At 52.6% G+C, this 22,956-nt stretch overlaps 10 protein-coding genes across 10 annotated transcripts; 7 read left to right on the top strand and 3 right to left on the bottom strand.

Annotated features, from left to right (window-relative positions):
• Positions 1 to 944: 944 nt before the first annotated feature.
• On the top strand, positions 945 to 4,114 carry AB675_4170 (uncharacterized protein; the record flags this gene model as incomplete). The annotated part of the gene is made up of 5 exons (XM_018144289.1): positions 945 to 1,137; positions 1,721 to 2,880; positions 2,926 to 3,024; positions 3,102 to 3,922; positions 3,973 to 4,114. The coding sequence occupies 5 exons, from the start codon at positions 945 to 947 to the stop codon at positions 4,112 to 4,114; spliced, it is 2,415 nt and encodes an 804-aa protein (XP_017998592.1).
• Positions 4,115 to 5,936: 1,822 nt separating this feature from the next.
• On the bottom strand, positions 5,937 to 6,961 carry AB675_4169 (Averantin hydroxylase; the record flags this gene model as incomplete). Its single annotated transcript, XM_018144287.1, has 4 exons — positions 5,937 to 5,987; positions 6,042 to 6,147; positions 6,199 to 6,400; positions 6,517 to 6,961. The coding sequence occupies 4 exons, from the start codon at positions 6,959 to 6,961 to the stop codon at positions 5,937 to 5,939; spliced, it is 804 nt and encodes a 267-aa protein (XP_017998453.1).
• Positions 6,962 to 7,014: 53 nt separating this feature from the next.
• AB675_4168 (Averantin hydroxylase) lies at positions 7,015 to 7,939 on the bottom strand (the record flags this gene model as incomplete). The annotated part of the gene is made up of 3 exons (XM_018144286.1): positions 7,015 to 7,227; positions 7,296 to 7,679; positions 7,868 to 7,939. 3 exons carry the CDS (start codon positions 7,937 to 7,939, stop codon positions 7,015 to 7,017), a joined length of 669 nt encoding a protein of 222 aa, XP_017998511.1.
• Positions 7,940 to 9,418: 1,479 nt separating this feature from the next.
• On the top strand, positions 9,419 to 10,102 carry AB675_4167 (uncharacterized protein; the record flags this gene model as incomplete). The annotated part of the gene is made up of 1 exon (XM_018144285.1): positions 9,419 to 10,102. One exon carries the CDS (start codon positions 9,419 to 9,421, stop codon positions 10,100 to 10,102), a length of 684 nt encoding a protein of 227 aa, XP_017998509.1.
• A 951-nt stretch (positions 10,103 to 11,053) lies between these two features.
• Positions 11,054 to 14,901, top strand: AB675_4166 (Cell division control protein 25; the record flags this gene model as incomplete). The annotated part of the gene is made up of 3 exons (XM_018144284.1): positions 11,054 to 11,402; positions 11,537 to 14,331; positions 14,386 to 14,901. 3 exons carry the CDS (start codon positions 11,054 to 11,056, stop codon positions 14,899 to 14,901), a joined length of 3,660 nt encoding a protein of 1,219 aa, XP_017998598.1.
• Positions 14,902 to 15,830: 929 nt separating this feature from the next.
• Positions 15,831 to 16,634, top strand: AB675_4165 (putative oxido; the record flags this gene model as incomplete). Its single annotated transcript, XM_018144283.1, has 1 exon — positions 15,831 to 16,634. The coding sequence occupies one exon, from the start codon at positions 15,831 to 15,833 to the stop codon at positions 16,632 to 16,634; it is 804 nt and encodes a 267-aa protein (XP_017998563.1).
• A 774-nt stretch (positions 16,635 to 17,408) lies between these two features.
• Positions 17,409 to 18,068, top strand: AB675_4164 (putative serine/threonine-protein phosphatase C22H10.04; the record flags this gene model as incomplete). Its single annotated transcript, XM_018144282.1, has 1 exon — positions 17,409 to 18,068. One exon carries the CDS (start codon positions 17,409 to 17,411, stop codon positions 18,066 to 18,068), a length of 660 nt encoding a protein of 219 aa, XP_017998650.1.
• Positions 18,069 to 18,472: 404 nt separating this feature from the next.
• AB675_4163 (Rho GDP-dissociation inhibitor) lies at positions 18,473 to 19,202 on the bottom strand (the record flags this gene model as incomplete). The annotated part of the gene is made up of 3 exons (XM_018144281.1): positions 18,473 to 18,865; positions 18,918 to 19,030; positions 19,121 to 19,202. The coding sequence occupies 3 exons, from the start codon at positions 19,200 to 19,202 to the stop codon at positions 18,473 to 18,475; spliced, it is 588 nt and encodes a 195-aa protein (XP_017998620.1).
• Positions 19,203 to 19,512: 310 nt separating this feature from the next.
• Positions 19,513 to 20,682, top strand: AB675_4162 (DNA polymerase delta catalytic subunit; the record flags this gene model as incomplete). Its single annotated transcript, XM_018144280.1, has 2 exons — positions 19,513 to 19,917; positions 19,963 to 20,682. 2 exons carry the CDS (start codon positions 19,513 to 19,515, stop codon positions 20,680 to 20,682), a joined length of 1,125 nt encoding a protein of 374 aa, XP_017998481.1.
• A 20-nt stretch (positions 20,683 to 20,702) lies between these two features.
• On the top strand, positions 20,703 to 22,897 carry AB675_4161 (DNA polymerase delta catalytic subunit; the record flags this gene model as incomplete). Its single annotated transcript, XM_018144279.1, has 2 exons — positions 20,703 to 22,196; positions 22,250 to 22,897. 2 exons carry the CDS (start codon positions 20,703 to 20,705, stop codon positions 22,895 to 22,897), a joined length of 2,142 nt encoding a protein of 713 aa, XP_017998451.1.
• Positions 22,898 to 22,956: the final 59 nt, after the last annotated feature.

The raw sequence follows: 22,956 nt of genomic DNA, 5'->3' as shown, positions 1-22,956 counted from the left end.
CACGACCGCCCAGTGATGATAGTGACGAGCGCGCTTCAGCCCGCGCCGATCGCCCAAGAGTCGTATCCAGTGCCAGCCGCGGTGAATGAATTGATGTCGCAACTAATTCCCGAGGACGGCGAGACGCTGCGCGAAGTATTTACTACTTACAGTCGTTGCTATGATCCTTTCAAGTTCTTCAATCGCTGAAAGATGGTGGTCGATGACGGTTATTCCACAGACTTCACCCTGGCCTGTTCCAACCCACTGGTGCTTCGGGCGGTCGGAAGTAGGTAGCGGTACCCATTTGGATTGCTAGCGCCCACGCATGAGACCCACCAGTATCCAGCAAGATCGTTGATCGCTGCAAAATGCAGGAACAAACACGTTTGCCCGGTTCAGAGTTCTTACAATTCCGACAACATGCTATGAATCTCACTTAGCAGTGTCGCGCTGAAGCTGTACATGCTACAGCGACGTAGTAGAGATCTCGACTGCGCAGCTGCATCATCATGGATAACTGGCAGGTCAGGTCGGGCGTCGCAGCATGGAAATGGCACGGTCCGAATTAGACGATGGACTCTCTGAGAGCCCCTCAGGGTTCCAGAATAATCCGCGTGGAAGGAAAATAGAGGGGCTGGTAAGCCGGATATACGCCTTATTCTGCCAGTGGTCTTGCCTCATTTCGATGATGGCAATATCATCATTGATTCCAAGGAGCACGTCGGCAACGGTCGCAGACTCGATATGAGCATTACTGCATCACGGACGATATAATATGTATACAGAGGAATGAACGTTGTGCTGCATGACGGTTACGACAAGAGCGACAGTACGGTACCTACTCTGCACAACGGAACAGGTTACAGCAGGAAGAATGTTCCGAGAGAGAAGTGGCTCGAGTGGGTGGCTCATCCCCCCTTTTTGCTTGCTTGGTTTGACTCGGAACGCGACCCCTCCCTAGCATGGGAGGTTCTGGCGGCGAGCAAGAGCGCGCCCCTCCCCTCCCCCTCGAAAACTTGTCGAATTTCAATTCACCCATCTTCTTGATTGTTGCATTCATCGACTGTTGTAACTACACCACCATCATCATACAATTGCGCCCGACTTCTGTAAAACCACCTGTGTACGATCACCACTATACTACACCTAATACACGTGCGCCACCAACTCACGTGATTCGCATCGGCAATTTGCGTCTTCACTTAGCTCCATAACCGAAATCGAACCGACTACGCTCTGAGCTCACCACCATCAACGGCATGTTCCAACGCCCAACGACCTCCTCATATCGTCTCAATCTCGAGTAATAAGGCATTGAAGGGCATTGAATATCTTTGTTTGCGACGAAGCGTCCGTCCGGTCAAGATATTCTACCTGCGCGCAGGCTGAGACTCGACATGCGACCGCTTCCGACCCTGCCCCCGCCACCAACGGCGGTAAGAAGACGCTGCCGGCCGAAAAGAAGTATAAATGTCAATACTGTAACCGCGCTTTCAGTCGAAGTGAGCATCGAAGTCGCCATGAACGATCGCGTAAGTCCCATCCACAACTTTTTCTCCCGAGCGTGGGCATCACCCCTCCATCAATAGCCCTCCCCTCCCCTCATCGCCCCTCCATCAAGGACCAAAAGCACGGATCCCCTCAATGCAATGACTTCGCCCGCCCTTGTCTCGTGCTCGAGCCCAGTGATGGGACTATCGACCTTCGTCACCGCCGATTCTGACATCGCTGCCCACAGACACCAAGGAACGTCCTTTCAAGTGCCAGAAATGCAAGTCGACTTTCGTCCGACGCGATCTCCTGCTTCGGCACGACCGAACGGTTCACTCTGTGGATAAGGATAGTGCTCGCGCATTGCAACCAGAGACACGCAAGAAGTCCGGTCCAAAGACATCGTCCTCAACGACGACGCCGTCCAAGCCAGCCATCTCCATCGAGCCGGGTACAATAGAGCAGATTGAAGCAAGCAGTGAGGGTATGATCGACCTCGAAACAGCTGCCCTTTTGATGACCGACCTAAAAAAAGGGTTTGCAGTTGCGAACGGTGCTCTCCATAACGACGAAGGTTCGATACCAGAATACTCGCCCGATCGCAGTTCCGTCCTCGACCCGGGAGACTACCTGACTGGGCCTACTGGTATACCGCAGATGCCCTGGGACTTCATGCCCACCACTGGCGACGAAAAGGCACATTCTGTAACCTCTAGCGCGTCTTCAGAAGATAACAGTTCGCAGCAACCGTTCGTGCACATGGGATCCATTCAGCCAGCACAGTCGCAACTCGGCAACATTATGGAGCGACAGGATTCTCTGGGAGTCTCCATGCCGACCGCCTTTCCAACTCTCACCGATACATTCGCCGCAGGAAGTCCGACAGCTCACGCCCTCTCGCCGTTCCCTTCCATGACCGGACCTGTGTCTCCTGTCAACTATCGTCGGTCGCCTGGACCCAGCCAAGCACTAACACTCCCCAAAGCTCCGCAACTACCTGGTGATCAACAGCGGGCAACCATTGCCGGTAAGCTGGAAGAAGGTATGACCCTGCCTGCTACCGCCTCGATCAATCTTTACCTGTCAACGTACTTCAATCTCTTCCATCACCACATGCCGTTCCTACACCCTGTTTCATTCCAGCCTGAGACCGCCGAGCCCGCTCTATTACTTGCCGTCCTGTCCATCGGCGCTCTATACAACTTCGAACAAGACCAAGCATTCAATTTGCACCACGCTTCCAAGAAGCTTGTCGGCGTTTTCCTCTCGAAACGACACGATTTCGATTCTCGAAAATGCCCTCTGTGGTGCATGCAGAGCACCCTCCTCAACATGTTGTTCGAGAGCTGGAGTGGAGGATCACAGGGCCTCGAATGGGCCTGCTCTATGAAGAGTTTGCTGGCGAACGTAAGTCGAATCATACCCGTTTGTTACTGTCGCTAATCGTTGCAGGTGGTGGCTGGCAACAGATACGAACTGAAATTGCGAACTGATGCTCGTCGCGACGCCCCACCTACGCACGCTGAGTGGGTTGTTGACGAAGCTGTCGCCGTACCTACTATGCAGTATACATATTCTTCGGCATGTTGACCATGACTTACAACCATACACCAGCCATCAACTTCCAGGAGTACGACTCGCTCCCGTTGCCGTCATCGGAGTCTTTGTGGAACAGCGAGCCTGCGGATGAAGAGGCCTGGAACGAAATCTACGGCTTGTCTACCACAATCACTGTCCGAGAAGCTCACGACAGCCTGTTTCAAGGAGATCCCACTCGTTACAGTGCCTTCGCCACTCGCGTCATGATTAACGCCCTGTACCTCGAGGTGTGGAATCTTCGACGAAGCTTCGAATCGCTGCAAGACGTCGTTCTTGAATGGAAGATCCGCATTGCCCTTGAGACATGGCAGAGATCCCTAGATCAATGCGAGCCTGAGACAGTTGTCGTTCCTCTGAGCACACCGCATAAGAGCCATCCATTGATTTTCAATTCAATGGCTGTATATCGCAACATACGCGCATTCCTGGAGGTGGATCTCAAGTCAGTCCAAGAGGCTCTTCGTTATCACAACCCTTACGAGATCGCTGCCGCTATGACACTATCTCGGGAGAATGTGAAAAGGTCGAAGGAGATGATCAAGGTCATCGAGCAATGCTACGACTGCATCGAAATAGTTGCTATACAGGGCATCAACTGGATCACAAAGACCTCATCTACAAATTGGTCCGTGGAGCAGTATCTCTGCGGCCTTGACCTTGTCACCATCCTCAGTCTCTGGCTCTACAGGATTGAGCACGACGACCAGGAAGCTTCGGAAGAAGAGCTGGCTATGTACATGAAAGTGCGCTCCTTGTTCGACGACGAGGCAGTCGATGCCAATGGTTCTCGACTCAGCTCGACCGTAGCTCGAGTATGGGGCACTATGCTCGATGGTGTTGTCGTCTGGGGGTAAGTGATATTTCCGCCTGCTTCTCATCATTCACGCTAACCCTGTCTAGAATCTCCAAAACTATGGGCGAATCCTTCAAGCACCACGCCCAAGCGTTGATAGGCTATGTCGACGAGATTGACCTGTCCGCCGTTTCTGGTCTGCCTCAGATGCACGATCAATCGATGATGGCGATGGAGACAACATACTAATATCAGCGCAACCACTCCTCTCAACTCTTTTATGTGTCCGGCATGTTTGCACTTGCATAACGGCGTTATATCCATACACGACACTTCCTTTCCGCCAGAATCTGGAACGACGCTGTAGCACCCGATGGGGCCGCGCCTCGACTCTTCTCTTCGTTCTAGACACAGCTTTTCTCTCTATTAAGTAGGCCCTTCGGTCTGGCCCGCGTCAATTCTTATCGCCGTTCACAAAACCTCGACATCATAATTTCACCTAATATGATACCTTGTCCGTTTATCCGAGAGCTGGTATTCTCTGCTGGAATCTAGACGAGCGGTGGCTTTGCATGGCACGCTGGCCATGTTAGTTGACCGCATGCGTTGGATGGCACTATGGACATAAGGTGTCCCAGGATGCTTTCCCAACGAATGATTGACGTTTCTACTTTGTTGTTAGGTCCTAGCCAAGGGTCTCAACTGTGTACAATAGTACTATCAGCATATCGGGTCCACCACTGCACCACGACTGTGGATTCATAGCACATCTTTCCATGCATAGCTAGTCCTTCAATTGAAAGCCGTTGCAAACAGCGGAGATATGGTCTTGGAGACATCGGTTCCACAAAGATGCCTCAAATGGACTTTTCCCTTGAGCGCCAGAAGATGTGCAGACTAAGGCCATCAGCACGTGCGGGCTGTTGATGTCCAGACAGGTCGGAGTTCCATCCACGGACCCCGATACTGCAGGTTATGATCAATATGGTTGCGAGCACTGGGCGACTCCGCGCTTGGCATTCGGCAGCGGCTCCAAGCTCGTACGTGTGGTAGCTTACGTTGCGATTTGTCCTCTCGAGCCTCCCCATTACGGTGACGGAGCTGCTGGTACGTCCCACTGTTTGAGGTACTGATTGACAACGTGGACAGAGGCTAGCAGCACCGACACCGAGCAGACAGCCAATGCTATGTCAATGTACGCCCACGAGTATATAGCACGGTAACATCGTGCCCTCGAAGCTTCAAGGCTACTGAGCGCACGAACAAGTGGCCGTGATGTCGCCGCAGTGAATTCGTGTATTGATTGACCCTAGAACCCTCGGAGACCATGAGACTGTGTCCTCGAGATCGATTGGTTGAGCAACGTGAGGCGGGCTTCGGCATCTGAGGGTATATAAGAATGCCTTGATGTTAGTGCCTGTCAGTCCTGCCTCGTAGAACATCAGTCCGAGACACAAAATCACAGATCCCGCTCATCTCAGCACAATCACGCCCAGCCACCAGACAAGATGTTGTCTATCGTCAAGATCGTCCGGCTGCTGGTCGTCCTCGCTGAAGCCTCGAATGTATGTGTTCTTGTCATCATTACTGAAAATTGTTGTGGCGCTTCCTTGTGTTTTCTCTTTCGCGGATACTCGCCTGCCACGAGCGCCATCGCACTAACGATTCCACATGTAGGTCCTCGGCGCCGCAATGCCAGGAAGTGAGGGCCTAGAAATCCGTCAAGTAGGCTGTGGAGCGCCATGCACGAGCAACAGCGACTGCTCGAGCAACACGCCGGCCGGAGGCTGCCGAAGCTGTATCATCGTCACCGGGACTGAGGGAAGCTGTGGGGACTACTAGGTTCGAGGGCTCGGTTTTCGCGAGACTGTCATGGGCGGAGACACACATGCCTTGGGGTGGCAACATATCCCGGTATCTGTAACAGACTTCACAATCATCACAGTTGTGCTGCCAATGGAGGTGCAAAATGTGTTGAATACTATCGCAGCCATGCTGAAGACCCTATAAGAAGACGTTGGGCGCTGGACGTATCTGCTAAAGCAGTGTTGAGCGCGAACCATTTCTACCATCAAACTCTCGGCTTGAATTTGAGCAACAATGGCTTCATCTCCCACGCGATCTGTAGGACACATCAGTCAGCGGAATCATCAGCATCAAGGACACAGCTGCTCACAAAGAATTTGGCCGACTCAAGCCATTCTGTCACCTCGTTAGCAAGCTCGATGTCGAAATCATAGACCATCTTTGCTAGTATAAGCCGCAGCTCCGTGTGAGCCAGTCTGTTCAAGTCAGCTACATTCGTTTTGGTGTAGCGAGCGAAGGACACTCACAATCGCCCGACACAGTTTCTGGGCCCATAGCTGAAGGCTTGATACGCATTCTTAACATGAAGGCCGTCGGTCCCGCCAGCATCTCGAGGCAACCATCGCTCTGGCCTGAATCTCTCGGCTTCAGAGAAGTATTGATCCGAGTGCGAATTGTGGTAATTGGCCATAACCATGTTGACGCCGCCTGGAATCCATTCACCGTTCACTGACAGAAGGAGTCAGTAGTGATGCGCTGCGGGCATAAAGTCGGAAGATTGATCCGTGTGGCACGGTTTACTCCTTCAACGATCGAAGCAATTCTGCAGTATTGGCTGAACTCACCTGTATGTCCGCCAGGAGGGCTCACCCTTGGCGGTAACGATGGTGCTGGGATGAAGAGCCGCAGACCCTCTTCTACCGCACCATTCAGATACGGTAATTTTGCGACCCCTTTCACAGTGACGTCCTCGGAGGTCTTGAAAGCGTCCCTCACCTCAGCAGTCAACTTCTTCAGCGTGCCCGGATCCTGCACAAGATAGTACATCAACCCAGTAAGCGCCGCCGAGGTTGTCTCACTGCCGGCGCCGACCAGCGTGACTGACATAGTATAGATCTCCTCTTCCGCCAACGGGTCCTTCTCATGTTGATCGTCCCTCAAGATCAAGCCAATGATGTCCCTTTCCTTCCTCCCCTCTTCTGTCTTCTCCCTCTCCAATCTTTCCTGCACATATTTCTGGGACTGCCCAAGTAAGTCGACCGCCACCTGCTTCGCCTTCTTTGATGCCATCATGGTCGACACGACCTTACCCATGCCAAATCTCAGCAGAACATTGACCCACATCATCGTTTTGAGGGAGGAATTAAGTAAGCTGGGCCACTTATGATGTCTCTCTTCTCCAAGCATTCGAACTCGACACCCATGGCCAGCACGCCGATGATGTCTGTGACAACAAATTGAGCCCAGTCTTGCATATTCAGCGGGACCTCTCCCTGGTTGCCCGCATCCCTCAGTCCCTCGACTAGCAAGCTCGTCTTCTGCTGCAGTACCGGCTCCTGTACTCACATTAGTACTCTCAACATCGGGAGCAACGTCCCGCGCGGAAGAGGAGGCGGCAACTCACCATCTCTTCAATAGCACGTCCGCTAAACCCTGGTCCTATAAGCCTTCTCAACCTGGCATGCATCTCATCGGTGGCCATCAGGATCCCTTCGCCGGTCCCCTCCTGCCGTGGCGGGAAGCTGAATTGCGCTTTAGGTAGCTGAGGCTTCGCATTGTAGATGTCGTTCCAGCCAGCCGGGTCGGTGAAGCTGAGGCCATTGGGCGCCAGGCGCACAGTGGGGCCATACTCGTGGTGTGCACTCGAAAGCCAGAGGTAGAAGTCGCCTTTGATGGCGTGATAGGCGGATGGGAAGAGCGTCGCGCGGGCGAGGAGAGGACCTGGATATGAGCGAAGTGGGTGGAGGAAGAGATTGTGCAGGATTTTGTAAAGGCCGACCAGTGGGATCTGTATACGAACTTGTAAGTATGGCTGATGAGGCGGTATATGTGCACAAGCTGGCCCTCAGAGGTGTGGACATTCAATCGATATCGTGATGCCTTGGGGTCAAGCTGATCTCAAGGCACGCCGTCTACTGCCAGCGAGCCCGGACGAGGCAGTGCTTGACTGCTCTTGGGACAGGAGGGGCCACTTACTCCAGCAAGTAGGACTAGCACTCCAACCTGACCCAGTGTCAAGACGTCGAAGTCGACACGATTGAGCAGCATCTTGTGGCGCGCAACGACTTCCTGCTCGAGGTGTTTGTGTTGTCCAGCGTTACGCTCTCCTTGTACAGAACAGTCCTATGGATGCAGTCGGGGTGAGTCGTGGACTATACGTCAGCGCAATTATACACGTCGTGTATAGAAATGCTGCGGTACGGTTTACGCCATGCACATCACTCAATGTCAAACCGCCTAGTTCGCTGGAGGATTCCTGAATGTCAGTCGCAGTTACCTAAGGTATACGAACCTCGCAAGCGAGCTCATTTATCCCGAGTCATCAACGCTGCATAACGCCTCTGTGCATGGAGATCAAGGCCACCAATCACTAAACTGTCTCGGCAGCGGTTGTGCAGATGTGCCTCGCGAAGTGCTCCCGAAGCAGTCTTGCGGGATGGTTTAGGGAGCAACCACGAGGTGGTGCAGTACGAGATACGGTCGTTTGGGTGTTCTTCTCTATACGTTGCAGTTGCTTCTCCTCTTCACTGATCAGGATGAGTGAGAGGAACAGCCACGTACTCTTATAGTGATCTGATGCATGGCGTCAGCGTGCATGGAGGGGTTCTTTGCGAAGCACCTGCACTTACTATCTGCACCGATCTTCAGCTATGGGTACCTACAAGGCTTCGCCCGAGCCATACGCTGCCAAAGTTGCCTCGCTGCCCACTAAGTATGGAAACTTGATCATCGTGCCTGTAGCAGCTTCAACGGACTGCATGTACGAGGGTCGAGGCCAAGCCTGCAGGCACGTGGTAGGGCTTCATCGATTCATATAGAAGCACCTTGAACCAATCACGGTCAGGTTCGCCCACGCGTGGTACATGTATATGGCAGGAGTCCTTTGGCGCGCTGGCAACGAGGCCATGTGTAAATTATACCTACATGAACAGATTGCGACAGAGATGTGTTCTCACCGACCGAACATCTATGGGCCAGTGTCACGGTCGCTGTCGCCGTCGCCACTACTAGCTGAACCATCTGCATGGGCTTGGGGGCAAGGTTCAGACCACAATGCTTCCCAAGCCTCTTCACCGTGTGAGGTGCCGCCAGTACCTGGGACGGACAGGCAAGCCGTGCAGTCCTGCTGAAACTGGGCTGATTGAGAAGCATTACTCTTCAGGCATTGCAATGGCCGACTCAACGGCGCATAGGCTTACCGCTTCGCCCGTAGGAAAGGGGTCACAACCTCGAGCCATGCCACAACACCAGCACTCCTCCTCCTGCAATTGCCGCAAGCCAGGACTGCTCTCGTACTTTTCACTGTGCCGCTTCATTCCACTCCAGCAATTTGGCACCAGCAAACTGCCCACGCCTCTGATCATCATCCTCCGCCTAATGATGCCGGCTTCATCACTGCTTCTGCCTTGCGTTCAGTCTCATCGACATGTGGCGGTAGGAAAAATTCTTATGGACGATTCCCCTGCCATGGGTGCACGACTCAGCTCATCGTATTTGCGACCGCGTAGGCTGAGCAAGGAAAGCAGGATGGCCAATTCAAAGAACAGTGATGAGTCAAAAGCCTTCGCACACCTGGACTGGAGAGTGCCAATAGCTGCTTTCCAGCACGAAGTGAGCCGTGAGAATGGGCCAGACTATTCGAGATGGAAGGTGACATCAGTCACGTGGGTCAAAGCTTTAGCATCGCACATGAGCCACGAATTTGTGCAATTTGTGGTTCATAACGTTGAGACTGGGGAGAGATGCAGAATGATCGCGGATCGACAAGAGACTGGAGACTGGATTAGAATCATGTCCAATCCCAACGGGCCGATCGAAATGAGTGACATGTTCACAGGCCTGGCATCGGGTACGCCTGCTTCTCAAGGTCAAAGGACACCCTACACCGATCGACACATGCTGCCGCTTCCTCTTGTGTCGGTGGTGTTCAAGTCGCTCCTGGAGGCTCCGAATCTGAGGAGGATGGCGCATCTTCTCTCAGAGGTCAGCAGTAGACGCAAGGAGTATAATCCGCTCCGAGAGCACTGCTGGTGGTTTTCGGAGAACGTGATATTCGAAGCGTCGACGGTGCCCACGGCACAGCTCAAGGAATGGCCTTGGAGTCGATGGCGTTACAGTTTCGTGATCGTTAATAAATATATTCGGCGACACAGGCTGGAGGTTGCAGCAAGGCAATTCGAGGAGCATTGCCTGAGAGAGTTCGAGTATTGATCAGTACCTAGATATCGAGAGGCAGACACCATTTCCTTCGTACATGAAGTGCGCAAGCCGTTTCCCGAGACCCTCGTATGCGTGGACCAAGAGCCAATTTGTCCATCATCGGCAGATATGGTTCACTCAGCATTATGCTCAAGCACAGAACTGCAGGATACATGACGCCGAAGCCTCTGACAGGCTCAGCAGTTGAAGTCTGGAGATGTGCCTGCATGAGTTAGCTACCAGGAGTTCAAGATCGACCTGTCTCGGCTGGCTAATAGGTGATATAAGCAGCACGTCCTGCTCTGTAAACGCCCTTGGCTGAATTGCCCCGTAGCGGCTCCGGTGTCAGCTATAGTCCCGTCAAACGCGTTCCAGGGCATGCAAGGCTTTATTAAACATTCAAGGTGACGAAACAAGCAGGATCGAATTGTACAGCTTCAATCAGGTGAGGACAGGCTGTATCAGATCAGAGTGGGGGTAAAGACAAAGAACGGCGCCGTTGCCCACGTTGATGGTCGTGCCTGCTCTGATAACACTGATTGTTATCCTACCTTTATTACTATATTCGAATACCACCTTTCACAGCAGCTCGTACACGCAATCTAGTCGACGAATCACCGCTTGCATCAAAGCTGTGCTAGCATTGTCGCGTTTTGTTAGTAGCGACTCGTTTCCCCGCTCAACCTTGTCCCACACTGGGACGCCGTCTCCTGAATCCAAAAGCCCTAGAACCCACTCAGACCGCAACCCACTCAACGGCGCAGTTCGAAGTCTCTGCTCACTACATTCCCATTCGGATCACGGTCAGCATGAGTCGCTAACATCTTCGTGCGGCGTTCTCGACTGCCTCCTGAAGCCCAGTCGATCATGAGGGCCTGCCGAAACCGCACACCGAACACTTCTCGCTTGACGGCTGTGCCGATTGCCGATACCTAGTGCGGTGAAGGTGAAGGATCGCACAAGATGGCTACAGCATCCCGGAGAGTCGCACCGCCAGCTTCTGGACAGCGTCAGTCGTTCAAGCAGGGTTTCTCTGCCGCTTTCCAATACACCGAACCTAGTCGCAACTCTCAGCATGCCTCCTCCCACGGTCCTCATCATCGGACTGCGTCTCAGTCCTCCGTCCCGCAGCTTTTCGACCAAGTCTCTCCTCGTCGGCGGGCCGCTCAACTCACTGGCATGAACGGGTATAATGCCAGCCCGGACCTTCCCCCGCCTCTTTACGTTCGCGCCTTGTACGACTACGATGCGGATGATCAAACAAGTCTTTCCTTTCGTCAGGGCGAGATAATTCAAGTCCTGACGCAACTGGGTATGCTCCCTCCAAGACACATGTCATAATGAGTGTTTTTCGTTGGTCTGTGAGACAGCTTCAGTCGTCCAGGCACCAACACTAGGCTTCGTCAGCCAATCCCCCACCAAAACTTGCTAATGATTCTTTTACAGAGAGTGGATGGTGGGACGGTGTGATAAACGATGTTCGCGGATGGTTCCCTTCGAATTATTGTACCGAATTGTCCCCCGAAGATCTTGACGCTGGCTTCACCCGGTTTGAAGATAGTGAGCAAAGTGCCGAGTCGGGAACAGAGGAAGAGTATGAAGAAGGCGAGGATTCCGAGCATGACACTACCGACGACTCGGACTTGCCTATCGAGGGGACGGGCGACTACAACCAGGAAGAGGCGGCTTTCTGGGTCCCACAGGCCACCCCTGATGGTAGGCTGTTCTACTTTAACACCTTGACCGGTGTCAGTACAATGGAACTGCCTCTCGAGACACCAACTGGACCGAACGAAACGGGACCTCGCGATCGGAACAACTTCTACATTCCAGACCAAACGAGGCCTCCTGCTGAGATGATGGCTGGTGGCTATGAGAGGCGAGAAGACGACTACGATGCATCTGCCTCTGATGCTGACGGGGAGCATTCTTTTCGCGGACAAAGCCGCAAGGCTGCTAACTCAATCTCAACTACGACATCGATGGCATCAACGAAAGTCGATTCTGTTGCAGGAAGAAGGTTGCATAACCGAGTTGCGCATGACAAGAACTCTATGAGATCGTTTTCAAATCCAATGTCTGGTCATCGTGACACTGCGGGGGCCAAGTTCGCCACCCCGAGGTACTTCTCTGACGATGGATTTGGACCGACCATCACTTGGGACGTGCTCGTGGAAAATATGCAGTCATCTGTTGAAGCCTACCGGCAAGCTATTCATGAACGCGAGCGTGCAGAATTTGTGAGGCGGGCCGAAGATATCTCTGATCATCTGCGCCTACTGCTTGCTGCAGGTTCCGGCACCACCGACAATCACTCGGGCAATCCATCGATCATTTCGACCAACAAAGCCCTGTATCCTCATTTTCGGGAGATGATGTCGAAGTTCTCCAAATTGGTTCTGTCCTCGCACATGGCGGCTGCCGACTGGTTTGGTCAGGATAACTTCGCGAAATGCTTACAAGAGGCCGAGGGAGTCTTACATGGTGTCTACGGCTATGTCGAAGTTGCGAGGCAGCAGCGCGGAGAGGAACTGCCCCGGCTCCAACCAGGGTTTGTTGCCGGGAGTAAGATTGGTGGCAATTGGCGGGACAACAACATCGATCACCAAGACAGCGTCGAAGGGACCTCGTTCATCGATGAAAGTACTGATCTGTATCCGCGACCCTCCAATGTACTGGACGTCAGACTCCTCAGGCAACTTGACGACAATCGTCGACATGTGGCAGCATCGGTGCGCCGTCTGGAAGAACATCTGCAGCCTGTCGATAAGACAGTGACCCCATCACGTCAAGCCATGATCGGAGATAAGATCTGTCTAGCAGCTGGCAATGTCCTACACAATTTCCAGCAGTGGGTGGGCCTGGTGGAATCGATCGATATGTCGCCTTTGGGATCCGCCTTCAAGAATCCGTCACTGGCCGACTTCGGAACGCAGAAGCAAAAGGTGTACGACTCAATCGGTGAGCTTATAGTAGCATGCCAGACTGTGACAGCACCCCTGCCCGATGAATGGTCAGATATTCGAGGTGACACACTGGAAACCCGTCTGAAGGATGTCAAGACTGTCTGTAAACAGATCGAGACACATGTCTCGAATGTGGGCTATGCACTGCAGTTGCTCCTTCCCTCCAATGCCAACCCCATGGCTGGTGTCAAGAAAGATCATCGCCTGACGGACGGTGGCGAGACTTTCCAGAATCATAATCTGCGCGCGGAACCGAGCCATGCTGCGAATATGCGGCCTGCACTTGGCGACATGGGCCAGTCTCACTCATTTAGCCCTGGCCAACCCGAGCCGCCCAAGGTTCGACGTCCAGCAAGCAAAGACAAGGCTGCTCGGTTCTTTGGTCAGGTTCCGACTCCCCTAATGACCCAGCCTGCACGACCAGAACTTCAATCACCTCAAGAGGAACCACCCGCTCCATGGTTTCTGGAGCTTGAGCACTTGGGAGAGATTACATATGATCAGAAAGCAGAAACCACTCAAGTCAAAGCTGGAACGCTTGTCGGCCTAGTAGAACAGCTGACAAGGCACGATCGGCCAGATACCACATTCAATACGACATTCCTGCTTACATACCGCTCGTTCACTACAGCAGCCGAGTTGTTCGAGCTACTGGTCCAGCGCTTCAACATCCAGCCGCCGCCAGGTCTGACCCGCGAGGAGTACACTGTCTGGGAGGATCAAAAGCAGAAGCCGACACGATTCCGAGTCGTTAACACGCTGAAGACGTGGCTGGAACAGTACTGGGTGGAAAGTCACGACGATGATTCGAAGGCGCTGCTTGCGCGTATGGCAGCTTTTACTACCTCATCAATTGGTGGCGGGGCCAAGATACCTGGTGCGACTCAAATCTCAACCATCATTGATCAACGTGAAAAGGGCCAGGAAATCACATCAGCCAAGAGAATGGTTCTCACAATCACTGGAAATGCACCTCCGTCGATCCTGCCGAAGAATATGAAGAAGCTAAAGCTTTTGGACGTTGATCCACTTGAGTTTGCCCGACAGCTCACTATGATTGAATCGAAGTTATATGGTAAAATAAAGCCGGTGGAATGCCTTGACAAGACATGGACAAAAACGCGAACTGAGAACGGGCCCAATCCTTCGCCAAATGTCAAGGCGCTCATCTTGCATTCCAATCAACTGACGAACTGGGTGGCTGAGATGATCTTGCAGCACGGCGATGTGCGAAAGCGGGTCATGGTCATCAAACACTTTGTGGGCGTTGCCGATGTAAGTTCGCGCGTCAGTTCTCGTGCTAACAAGGATGGAAACTAATCATCACAGAAATGCCGCTCCCTCAACAACTTCTCTTCGATGACTGCCATCATATCCGCCCTTGGCACATCCCCGATCCTTCGACTAGCCCGCACTTGGGCTCAGGTCCATGCCAAGACAATGACAGTCCTCGAATCACTCCGCGATCTGATCACATCGACCAAGAACTTCGCCCAGTATCGTGAGGCACTACATATTGCCAATCCACCATGCATTCCTTTCATGGGTGTCTATCTTACCGATCTGGTCTTCATCGAAGACGGTATTCCTTCGGTCATCAAGAACACTGAACTCATCAACTTTGCTAAACGCAGTAAGACTGCCGATGTCATTCGTGAGATTCAGCAATACCAGAATGTGCCTTATGCACTCAAAGAAGTGCATGAATTACAGACGTGGATTCTGCAACAGAAGGACACCGCACGGGACGTTGCGGATATGTACGATCGAAGCCTGGAGGTTGAACCTCGAGAGCGCGAAGAAGAGAAGATTGCGAGATTGCTCAGCGAGTCCGGCTTCTTGTGAGGTCGATGATGCCTCGTTTTGAGCACGCCTGGTCGTCCGAGACTCTCTACATCCGCCTTGGAACAACACTCGATTCATACTTTGGCAAGAGTCTGAACCAGGCCACATCTTTGATCGTGTGACTGAGACACTGGCGTTCGTTTCATTCGGGCAGCTGCTATCACCCAGATTTCGGGGAACTCAATATCAACATCATATACCACTGCGGACCACACGAGATAAGATGCCATGAATTCACGCCATACCACGATATCATATTACGCCCATCTATGCCATCGCAAGATACATGCCATCAGCAGCAGTCGGAGAAGAGAAGGGATAGAATTAGCATCTGCAAGAAGGTGAGGCGGGAGCTAGGATATTTAGGGTGTCTTCTATATCCATACTTTTCGGAGGGTGTCCGCGCGGCGCTTGGGAACGAGGAATTGGTATGATCGGGATTGCGTTGGGTGCAGCGGACGCTGCCCATCGGTGCGGGCTAGCAGACATAGATAGGCGGCTTCTCAGCAACATTTGCACACCCAACTGATGTCTCTGCGCCGGTGCAGTATGCCAACAATCACGCCCGGACTTGGTGCCGACGGCTCGAGGGAATGTTCCGCACCGTCGGCAAGTTTTCTCCGATTTCTCCCCATCATGTTCAAGCATGCCATCACGTTTTGCTGCGCTCGGAGACCTGCCCCGCCGTGCAAGGTCCCAAAACCACGTCGCTTTATGAATGACCACCCTGCCCGACTTCATCTCATATGCCTCATCTGTCGCGCACACTTGACACCTCCTGTAGAACTCTGCACAGCGTAGTTCGCTCTTCTCCAAGGACCCCGCGACACAGTCCAATCGTCATACTGGCTGCGTCAACTTCTCGGCTCCAAAACCTCACCTCCCACTTCCCCTCGCCCCAACGCGCACGAAGCATGTCTGTCTCGGCCATGGGTAAGCGCCTGTCCGGCAAGACCATTCTAATCACCGGCGCCTCCTCCGGGATCGGCGAAGCGACAGCCAAAGAGTTCGCACGCACCTCACCCTCGTCCCTCAAGCTAATCCTCACTGGTCGACGTACCGAGAACCTCAAGAAAGTCGCGGCCGCTATCACGTCTGAAGTTGGCGAGGGTGTTAAGATCCACCCTGCCACCTTGGACATTTCAGATCCGGAGGCCGTTAAGAACCTGATCCCCTCGTTGCCGAAGGAGTTCCAGGATATTGATGTGCTGGTGAACAATGCGGGGCTGGTCAAGGGAAAGGACAAGGTTGGGGACATCAGTGGGGAGGATATGAAGGTCATGTTCGATACGAACGTCACAGGTCTGATCAATATGACACAAGCGGTGCTGCCGATCTACCAGGCACGCGGTTCAGATGGAGGCTCTGGGGACATCATCAATATCGGCTCAATCGCAGGCCGTGAGGGCTATCCAGGCGGCTCCATCTACTGCGCTACCAAGGCCGCTGTCCGCACATTTACACAGTCTCTGATCAAGGAGCTGATCGCGACAAGAATAAGGGTAATGGAGATCGATCCTGGGCAGGTTGAGACCGAGTTCAGCGTGGTCCGATTTTATGGGGACAAGAGCAAAGCCGACAACGAATACAAGGGCGTGGAGCCGTTGACAGGTGAGGACATTGCGGAGGTGGTAGTGTTTGCGGCGGGCCGAAGGGAGAATGTAGTGCTGGCGGATACGTTGATTTTCCCGAATCACCAGGCTACTGCGATGGTGATGCACAGGAAGAGTTGAGATCGGTTATAGACTTATGACGAGACAAGAGTATGTACAGACCATAGAGCAAGTTCCTCTTTGTCAGTGACGCTGCTCGTTCGAACTTGCAGTTTCTGACTCTGAACTCTGTGGGTTCGAACTTATGTAGGACAACGCAAATCTTTTGACAACCTGGTCTCAAATCTGCACGCTCAGCTAATCTGGGACGTCTATGTATCCGACATTCGGTATTGCACGATGCCTATAACTACGACGAGGATAGACCTTATCAAGCAGACTGACTCTTCAAGCGTCTTTCAGGGGCAGATCAGCCACGTGATCTGAATCACTCAGGAGTGCCAGCCTTTCACCAGACGCCCAAGGCTGAGAATTGAACCGCAACGCCGACTTCGAGATTGAGACCTCTTACAATGAATGCATGCTACCACTTCAACTGACGACCATGTTGGGGCGAAGCCTCCGACAGATTGGGATGGTGTGAGTGTACCGCATGAGCGAATACAGATAGCCCACACCATGCGAGAGCCAGGCGAATATCAGTCATCGCAATTCGATTCTTGCCACGGAGTGACGTGACATCTCTCTTCACGTTCACCTGCTCACAAAACACTTTGGCAGAGCATAGCTGGCCAAAATGCCTGGCCTTCCCTGTCAGTTTCACCAACGCAAGCATTGGTTCACTCACTGACGAGACATAGCGAGCATCGACCTTGACGAATGCATTTCTCAGCTGTATAAGAAACAGCTGCTCGCCGAGTCCCTGATCGAGCAATATGCGCCAAAGCGAAAGAAATGCTCATGAAAGAGTCAAATGTCGTCCACATATCCGCCCCTGTCACAGTAGTCGGAGACATACACGGCCAATTCTTCGACATGCTCGAGATCTTCAAAATTGGCGGTTTCTGCCCGGACACGAACTACCTCTTCCTCGGTGACTACGTGGACCGAGGTCTCTTTAGTGTCGAGACCATCAGCCTGCTGGTGTGCCTAAAACTACGATACCCGCAGCGAGTGCATCTCATAAGAGGAAATCACGAGAGTCGGGGCGTTACGCAAAGTTATGGCTTCTACACCGAATGCGCGCGGAAGTATGGCAATGCAAATGTGTGGCACTATTTCACGGACATGTTCGATTTCCTCACACTGTCGGTCGTCATCAACAATCAGATCTTCTGCGTGCACGGGGGCTTGAGCCCGAGCATACACTCGATCGACCAGATCAAGATTATTGATCGCTACCGAGAAATACCACACGAGGGACCAATGGCAGATCTGGTCTGGTCGGACCCGGACCCGGAAAGAGACGAGTTCTCGCTGTCGCCGAGAGGAGCAGGATACACATTTGGTGGCGACGTGGTCAAGAAGTTCCTGCAAGTGAATAGCATGAGCCATATTCTGAGAGCACACCAACTATGTCAGGAGGCTACCAGATACTGTATGACGACCGCTTGAGCACGGTCTGGAGCGCGCCGAACTACTGCTACCGGTGTGGAAATCTTGCCAGCGTGTTGGAAGTCAGTGACCAGGGCGAAAGGAATTTCAACATTTTCGATGCTGCGCCGGAAAACGATGCACACAGAAATGAACAACAGCAGCAACAGCAACAAGCGCAAGCGAACGGAAAGGATGGACCTGGCACGACCATTGAGTACTTTTTGTGATTGGTTGGATCATTATGGTGCGCAGCTGTTCTGACCGTACTGCATTGGTGGTGCTTAACCAAACATTGATACCCAGGACGCATCTCGTTGTGTTGTGACGAGAAACAAAGAAATGATACCCGACTTTTGCAGTCAAGTTATGCTCGCTTGCGTGATTCGAAACAGTGCTGCATCAAATGAATCTCATCAGGTTCTTCATTTCCAGTCCTTTGCAATGTCAAAACTCCACTCGAACTTGAGATGCTCGGTGTTGTCGTCGTCAATGAACTTTGAGACCGCCTCGTAGTGACCTCGAGCCATCATGCCTTTAGGAGCCTCTTCCGGAGCGAATTTCTTGGTGTAGGTCGGACGATCTGTCGTGTTGGGAGAGTAGCTGCCGATCATCTCCTGATCCTTGCCTAGAGGAATGCCCTTGCGCTTGAGCTGCTGGACGTACTTCAGGCCTGAGAGGACTTGGTGCTGTACCACGAAGGACGCCTTCATTTCGTACGTGCATCCTTCCTTGATGGTGAAAGGTTTCGATCTGAGAGACTCAACGGCGCCAGGGGCGGAGAGGTCAATGGTGATGTCTGGTCGTCCCGCCACCTCCTGTTGTAGGGTGATCAGCGGTCTTATCACTGAGGTGTAGTCGCCTACTCACAAGAGCCAGTGACTTGATCACGCATAATCGGGGATCATTGGGATCGGCGACGGTTTGACCTTGACCGAGACCAAGAGATGCCTTCCATCGATTGAGAGCCTCATCTTCCTGATCTGGGAGATCTTAGCAGCCGGACACAAGTGACAACAGACAAGTGGAAGCTGCCAGCATGACCGCAATCGCTGTCCGACCGTGGCACTTACCTAGTTTCTGGTACTCATCGATTGTCTTCTTCTCACCAACCTTGAACCCTGGCGTTCCCTCAACTTTGAGATCGTCCGCCATTGCGCATACTACAGGAGGATCTTTGGCTCTGTACCTTCCAACTAGTCGCTGAGTCAACTACGATTGTGTGTATCACGGAGAATTTTCTGGTAGTTGGTACTTTGTTGGCGTGCTAGTACGTCTCACTTGATGCCCCTCAGTGCCAGTAACTTGAAAGTGTGGGGCGGCCTTCGTAGCGCCAGGAAATGACGGAGATAATCGCGGTCGCGCTTTCTTTACGCGTTGACTCCAAATTCACTTTACATATGATCGGGTGGCCTTCGCGCCTCTGCATATTCCACACCATAAATACTCAGCTTGATCAGTCAATATGCCTGGAGTCGTGAAGCAGGCGTCGACTGTGGCGCCGCAGAAGCGGGTACTCATAGACACAACCAACACACACACCGGCGTGAAGTCCCCTCCATCAGCAAAGAAGCGGAAATTGAACGGATATGGTCCCAATGGCCATGCCCCGTACTCGCAGAATGGGTTCAGGTCGAAGCTCGGCTCGAGTCAGCCTAAGAGTCAGTTCGAGACCGAGGTGCTTGAGAAGATGACCCAGGACATCGCCGGCTTGAGAGAAAAGAACGCGGAAACAGATCAGCAATGGGAACGACCACCGCTCGATGATTTCAACGAAAAGACCGACATCCTGCGATTTCAGCAGATAGAGATTGAGGAAGGCACGCTGCACGGCGGCAAGGTCACGTTGAAGATGTTTGGCGTTTCGGAGGTGAGCAGAGCCCACTCAAAGGAACGATTCAACTAATGCCCACAGACTGGCCACTCGATCATGCTCCACGTTACCGACTTCCTACACTACATCTACGTCGCTGCTCCGGTGAACTTCCAGCGCTCGGACTTGCAGGGCTACAAGGCTTTTCTCGAGACACAAGTGGCACAGCATTCAACTGCCATTCAATCCGTACAGATGGTCCTCCGCGAGAATCTGTACGGCTTCCAAGGCAATCAGAAAAGTCCATACCTCAAGATCACGGTGACAGATCCAAAGTTCATCAACAAGCTGCGCACGACCATTGAGGGAGGTTCTGCCAACTACAAGAATTTGTGGAAAGGAGTGGAAGGCAAAATCCTGACATTCGACAATATCCAATATGTGCTCCGATTTATGATCGACACTGGCGTCACCGGAATGTCGTGGGTCGAAGTCAAACCTGGAAATTATCACACGATTCCATCCTATGAGAGACAGTCAAACTGCCAAATCGAAGCATACTGTAACTATCATGACCTGGTGGCGCTCGGGCATGACGGAGAGTGGGCCAAGATGGCGCCTCTACGAGTCTTGTCCTTTGATATCGAATGTGCTGGCCGGAAAGGCGTCTTTCCCGAGGCCAACCAAGATCCTATCATACAGATCGCCAACTATGTCACCAGGACTGGCGATTCGCAGGCCTTCATTCGAAATGTCTTTGTACTCGGCGATTGCAGTCCGATCGTCAACACACAAATATTCGAACACGGGGGGATTTGTTAGAAGCAGAGAAGAAAATGTTGATGGCATGGCGAGACTTTTTCGAGAAAGCAGATCCAGATGTCATCATCGGCTACAACATATCGAATTTCGACTTTCCCTACCTGCTAGACCGGGCGAAGCACCTCAAGCTGACAAAGTTCCCATACTGGTCGAGAATCAAGACTATGCAATCTGTGGCCAAAGACACCAATTTCTCGAGTAAGCAGATGGGCAACCGAGACACGAAAGCAACGAACACCAATGGTCGCATTCAACTGGATCTACTGCAGCTCGTTCAACGAGATCATCAGCTACGAAGCTACACTTTGAATTCGGTGTGCGCTCAATTCCTGGGAGAACAGAAAGAAGACGTACACCACAGCATGATCACGGAGCTCTTCAATGGTACTCCAGACTCCCGTCGACGTCTAGCAGTGTACTGTCTCAAAGATGCATATCTGCCACAACGGCTGATGGACAAGCTGATGTCACTCGTGAATTATACCGAAATGGCGAGAGTAACGGGCGTTCCGTTCAACTACCTGCTTTCGAGAGGGCAGCAAGTGAAGTTCATCAGCCAAATGTTCCGCAAGGCCTTGGCCCATCAGCTAGTGATTCCGAACTTGTCCAGCGATCAATCAGACGAACAATACGAGGGTGCTACCGTCATCGAGCCCACCCGAGGCTACTATGATGTGCCCGTGGCAACCCTGGATTTTGCTTCCCTGTATCCGTCGATCATGCAGGCACACAACCTTTGCTACACCACTCTGCTCAACAAGACCAGTGTGGACAAGCTCAACATGAAGAAGGACGAGGATTATATTGTTACTCCCAACGGTGACATGTTCTGCACATCCAAGGTCCGGAAAGGGTTGTTGACTGAAATCTTGGAGGAACTCCTGGCTGCTCGAAAACGTGCAAAGAAGGAGCTGGCCTCTGAAACGGATGCCTTCAAGAAGGCTGTGCTCAACGGTCGTCAGCTCGCTCTGAAGATCTCGGCCAATTCTGTGTACGGTCTGACCGGTGCTACAGTCGGGAAGCTGCCTTGCTTGGCCATCGCTTCTAGCACGACGTCTTATGGTCGCCAAATGATTGAGAAGACCAAGTCAGAGGTCGAATCGAAGTACACCATAGCCAATGGCTACTCTCACGACGCTCAGGTCATCTACGGTGATACTGATTCCGTGATGGTCAAGTTCGGCGAGAAAGATTTGAAAAAGGTCATGGAGATGGGCGAAGAGGCTGCTAACTTCGTCTCGTCTAAATTCATCAAGCCCATCAAGCTCGAATTCGAGAAAGTCTACTTCCCATATCTGCTTATCAACAAGAAGCGATATGCTGGACTGTACTGGACAAAGCCCGAGAAATATGACAAAATGGACACCAAAGGCATCGAAACTGTCCGCCGAGACAATTGTCGATTGGTGCAGAACGTGATCGAGACGGTTCTTAAGAAGATCCTTATTGAGCGCGACCTGGAAGCTGCTCAAGACTATGTCAAGGACACCATCTCCGCTCTGCTGCAGAACAAGGTCGATCTCAGCATGCTGGTGATTACCAAGGCCCTCACAAAGGACGACTACAGCGCGAAGCAGCCCACGTCGAGCTCGCCCAACGCATGAAGAAACGAGACGCCGGCTCAGCACCTACTCTGGGAGATCGTGTCGCCTATGTCATCGTCAAAGGCCGTGGCGACAGCAAGAACTACGAGAAGTCCGAAGACCCCATCTACGTGCTTGAGAACAATGTGCCGATCGATACGAAATACTACCTCGACAACCAACTGGCCAACCCGCTCGGCCGTATCTTCGAGCCCATTCTTGGAGAGAAGAAAGCAAACTCGCTCCTTGCCGGCGAGCACACGCGCTCCATCTCCGTCGCTGCACCGACGCTCGGTGGGCTGATGAAGTTCGCGAAGAAGACGCAGACGTGCATGGGTTGCAAGAAGCCGCTGGTAGGTAAGGAGGAAGCCGATGGGGCAGTATGCGAGAATTGTCGACCGCGAATCGGCGAGCTCTACACGAAGCAAGTGAAGAAGGTGGGCGAGCTGGAGGTGAGGTTTGGGAGATTGTGGACGCAGTGCCAGCGCTGTCAGGGGAGTATGCACTCGGAGGTGTTGTGCAGTAGTAGGGATTGTCCGATCTTCTATATGCGGATGAAGGCAAGGAAGGAGGTCGAGGAGGCGGGAAGGGAGTTGGGCAGGTTTGATAGTGATGTTGGCGCGCTGTGGTGATGCGAGGGTAGAGTGTCGATTGAGGCTGTTGGTGCTAGTTTTGGCACGTTTTAGCATAG

This window comes from Cyphellophora attinorum (assembly GCF_001299255.1).
Source record: "Cyphellophora attinorum strain CBS 131958 chromosome Unknown Contig18, whole genome shotgun sequence".
Classification (NCBI taxonomy): domain Eukaryota; kingdom Fungi; phylum Ascomycota; class Eurotiomycetes; order Chaetothyriales; family Cyphellophoraceae; genus Cyphellophora; species Cyphellophora attinorum.
Note: the sequence above shows the minus strand (reverse complement) of the source record. Positions and strands in the feature narration are given on the sequence as shown.